Source organism: Dromiciops gliroides, chromosome 1, assembly GCF_019393635.1.
Source record: "Dromiciops gliroides isolate mDroGli1 chromosome 1, mDroGli1.pri, whole genome shotgun sequence".
NCBI lineage: Eukaryota > Metazoa > Chordata > Mammalia > Microbiotheria > Microbiotheriidae > Dromiciops > Dromiciops gliroides.
In genome coordinates this window covers 140,527,595-140,532,354 of record NC_057861.1, presented here as the reverse complement: position 1 = coordinate 140,532,354, position 4,760 = coordinate 140,527,595, and the positions used below count along the sequence as shown (strand labels likewise).

At 41.3% G+C, this 4,760-nt stretch overlaps 1 protein-coding gene across 1 annotated transcript; it reads right to left on the bottom strand.

The window, feature by feature from the left end:
* Positions 1-222: 222 nt before the first annotated feature.
* On the bottom strand, positions 223-887 carry LOC122746565 (28S ribosomal protein S15, mitochondrial-like; the record flags this gene model as incomplete). Its single annotated transcript, XM_043992284.1, has 1 exon — positions 223-887. A coding segment is annotated over one exon (606 nt), but the record flags the coding sequence as incomplete, so codon positions are not given.
* Positions 888-4,760: the final 3,873 nt, after the last annotated feature.

Genomic DNA, 4,760 nt, shown 5'->3' with positions numbered 1-4,760 from the left:
TGGGGAGGGAGAGTAAATGCTTGCTGAGGGGAGCTCAGTCTTTTTCTGGTCACAGTCTCTTTTCCGGTTGGGTGAGCTGGCGGGTGCAGATGAGAGAAGGTTTTTTCCTGGCAGTTTCTCCTGTGGGCCCTGGCTGCATAGCTGTTTCCCATTGAAGCTATGGAACCCATGTGGTGAGTTAATAAACAAGCCCAGCTCTTTTTTTTTTTTGGGGGGGGGGTTTTAACTTAATTTATTTTTTGGACTGGATAAAGTGCCACAGGATTGTTGGAGCCTGGCCATCAAACTGAAGTTCCCTGACTTTCTGGCCTCTTTGTTCCTTCACGTTTCAGTGCTGCTGTTTGCTTCTTCAGCTTCTGTGCCTCCTGGAAAACTTTAATACAAAAAGCCTTCTTAGCCATCCACCGTCGGTGCTTGGCCCGGTAGTACAGAGGGGGAAATGTGTACTCGATACCCAGCTCTTTACACGTCTTCTCAAACACCTCAAAGTTGGTCTGCCAAAGCTTTTTGAGTACCTTCTTTCTCTGGTCAATGGTCATAAGGAGGAATCGCTTGTGAGCCTTGTCCTTGTGATGCTTCTGCATGTGTTCTTCATAGTTTCTGATCTTGACCGTCAATTGTATAACTCGAGCTTCTAAAGATGTGGTATCTTCTGGGTTTTCTGTGATCTTGTTTAGCAGCTGCTCAGTCTTTATCTTCATTTTCTCCTTCTGGTTGGCCATTTCCAGGGACAAGAGTCTTTTCACAACATCATCAACCCTGTCAATTCCTGGGACGTTCTGATAATCTTTCAGCAGCATGGAGGAGGGCAGGTCATCCATCTGGCTAGACTGAGTTGCTGCTTTCTGGTCTGCATAGGCTCGGGCTGCCTGCAGGAGGAGACCATTTCATGGGAGCGGCCATCTTGGCTCAGGCTCAGCCAATCGAGTCAAGCCCAGCTCTTTTGAATTAGCTGAGCTGGAAGCGAGTTTGGGGATTGTATAGGCTTTTTGTTACAGCTAGGGGGAATATCCATTTTTCTTTTTCTCTCTTCCCTTGTCTTTGACTTTATTAATTTCAACTTTGCTGTATATTTTATTCCCATTAATAAAACCTGATTCGTTTGTGGAAAAGAGGCTGTAAAGCTCCTTTCTTATTGGCCTGGAAGAAATATCTAAAAAGGCAGTTTGGAGGGGAGGGAGTTTGGGACCTAGAGGTCCCTCATTATTTTCTGAACCCCAATATTATGTCAAGCCACCCAATTAATTCTTTACATATTAAATTTGGCCCCCACAAGTGGTAAGATATACATCAGGATGACTGGAGATGAACCTTTTTTTTTTTTCTTAAGGCAATTGGGGTTAAGTGACATGCCCAGGATCACATAACTAGTAAGTATCTAAGGTGAAATTTGAACTCAGGTCCTCTCAACTTCAGGGCCAGTGCTTTATCTATTGTGCCACCCCCCCCATAGAGATACAACCCAATGAACAAGCAGTTTAAATAGACTTTTTTAGGACTTAAAAAAATCTAAATAAACCTCCCTCTGGAGATAGTCTTTTAAAATAGATGGAATTTACATGTACAGTATGAGGAATCCTTGTTCCCAGATACTCTTCCTGTCACCTCTCAGTGCCTTCAATATGATTATTAGGCAGTCATTACTTTGCATCTTTATTTTTAAGTCTTTAAAGAATTTGACAAGCATTTATTAAGTATCTAATGTATGTAGGGCCTTGTGCTAGGTTTGAAAACAACACAATGCTTGCCCTTAGGAAGTTTATAATCTAGCTTATTTGAGAAGTTCTAGAATCTTAAAATTTGTTTTCTATTTTCTTTTATTTGTTTCTGATATTAGACAAAGGGGGGATGATTGAGGGTTGCAATCTGTTGGAAAAGATGGGAAGGAATAGAATTAAGGCATATGTGGAGCAAATGGCCCTAATAAAGAGACTGGTTACCTCATAATCAGAAAGTGGAGGGAACGATGAGGATGAGATTGGAGATGAAGACAATAAGGAGTTCACAGTGAATGGTCTCAATTTTCTCATCGTGAGGGAGACTTGAGGAAATAGAGAAGATTTGAAATAGCTTTTGGAGAGGAACAAGAGAATGAATCCATTACAGAGGGAGAAAAAGATTGCTTTTCTGCAGGGAATGCTCAATTTAGGTTTGTTGTTATTTAGTCACTTCAGTCCTGTCCAACCCTTTGTGACCCCATTGGGGTTTTCTTGGCAAAGATACTAGAGTGGTCTGCCATTCCTTTCTCTAGCTCATTATACAGATGAGGAAACCAAGGCAAACAGGGGTAAGTGACTTGCAAAGGGTTACACAGATAGTATTTGAGGCCAAATTTGAACCCAGGAAGATGAATTTTCTTGACTCCAAGCCTGGCACTCTATCCACTGGGCCACCTAGCTCCCCCAGGTTGAGGATAGATAACATAAATTTGAATGAAATTAAATTAAATATTTTTTTTGCAGGGCAATGAGGGTTAAGTGACTTGCCCACAGCTAGTGTCAAGTGTCTGAGGCTGGATTTGAACTCAGGTCCTCCTAAATCTAGGGCCGGTGCTTTATCCACTGCACCACCTAGCTGCCCTCCCTTTTTAAAAATTAAATATATATATATTTTTTAGATAACATAAATTTGTACCATACTTAGGCAGAACAATTGTGTGAATTCCTCTAGTTCCTTTCAGTAGCTCTAGAGAAGGAACAAATGAGGTCAGTGGTGTAACATTAGGCAAAGGATAAATGCTGATAGAAATAGGATTCAAAAGGAGAGAACAATGTGAGGTTGAAATCCTTAACTATAGGGTCAGCACTGAGAAAAGTGAGTGAAATCAGAATTTAATGACCTGATAAAATGCAGAGGGAGCATGAAATTGAAAATTGCAATGAGTAAGACATGAAATGATAGGGGATTATGATCAGATAGAGGACTGAATGTTAGGGTTTTTGAGCAAGGAATGAATGTCTGTTTAAAAACCATTTTAAAATTTATTTATTCATTCATCCATGTGTTTATTTATTTGCTTGTTTATACATTCATTCATTCATTCATTCATTCATTCATCTGTTTGGTTATTTATTTATTTGTTTATTCAGTGCTTTATCTGTACAAGGGCAGCCGGGTGTCACAGTGGATAGAGAACTGGGCCTAGGATCAGAAAGACTCATCCTTCCTGAGTTCAAATCTGGCCTCAGAGGGGCAGCTAGGTGGCACAGTGGATAGAGCACTGACCCTGGAGTAAGGAGTACCTGAGTTCAAATCCGGGCTCAGACACTTGACACTTACTAGCTGTGTGACCCTGAGCAAGTCACTTAACCCCCATTGCCCCACAAAAAAACAAAAACAAAAACAAAAACAACAAATCTGGCCTCAGACACTTACTAGCTGTGTGATCCTAGGCAAGTCTTTATTTGCCTCAATTCCTCATCTGTAAAATGAGCTAGAGAAGGAAATGGCAAACCACTCCAGTGTCTTTGCCAAGAAAATCCCAAATGGCATCCCAAAGAGCAGGACATGACTGAAGAAAGACTGAACAACAAAAAGTACAAAGCCACCATGTTAAATGCTCAGGATACAAATAGAAAAAGCTTTCAGGGAGTTCCCATTCTAATAAGGGGAAGACACATATAAAAAGCCAGATGGAATGATCCCCTGGTTCTTAAGGAACAGCTGCAAAGCAGATGGGAATGCTTCTTCCTAAATGTCATTTCTACTAATAAAATCATCTCATTTTCTTGATGGTGAACCACTTGACAGTGTCAAGGCCTTTGGTAGAGAACATCCTCTTGGGTCTTCAGTAGGTATGGCTGATGAGGCAACAGAGGGTCCAGCAGTCCCCAGGCACAGTTGCCAGATTGCATCTCTACTGGTGTAGGTAACTTCTTAGGATGATAACTACTGGAGCTGGACTGGAAGCAGGACCAGTAGTGTGGGACATGCCACCATTCCCAGGCTCTTAGGTTTACATGGACATCAGTGATAGCTGGTCAGCAATTGGTGTTGGTTGGACATTGGTCACATAGAACCTGGAGTAAGGAAGACTTGAGTTCCAATCCAGCCTCAGATACTTACTAGCTGTGTGACTTTGGGTAAGTCACTTAACCTACTGTTTCCCTCAATTTCTTCAACTGCAAAATATGGATTTTAATAGAACTTAATCTCTCATGGTTGTTGTAAAGATCAAATGATAATATTTGTAAAGCATTTACCATAGTCCTTGGTATATAAAAGGTGCTATATAAATATTAGTTGCTGCTGCTGCTGCTACTATTACTCCTACTACTACTATTGGGGCAGGATAGAGATGAAGCAATGGAATGTGGGGATTTGGTCTAATTTACTCCTAGGTAGTAAAAAATTGTGTAATACAGGAATAGGGGTAGTAATAGGTGGTAGGGTTTTATAGTCATTAGAGTAATAATAGATGGCAGGGGCAGCTAGGTGGTGTAGTGGATAGAGCACCAGCCCTGGATTCAGGAACACCTGAGTTCAAATCCGGCCTCAGACACTTGACACTTACTAGCTGTGTGACCCTGGGCAGGTCACTTAACCCCAATTGCCTCACCAAAAAAAAAAAAAATAATAATAATAATAGATGACAGATGGATTGTGATGAACACAGTCTCCATGGGCTGATGTTGTGGACCAAAGGCCAGTCCATTGCTAGGCCTGTACTTGAAGCCTTTCTAATTTATTAGGCCCTGCCAGGCCTTGTGCTCCATTGGTATAGTCTTTAAGAGCAGGGATGATGATTCTAGGTCAAATAG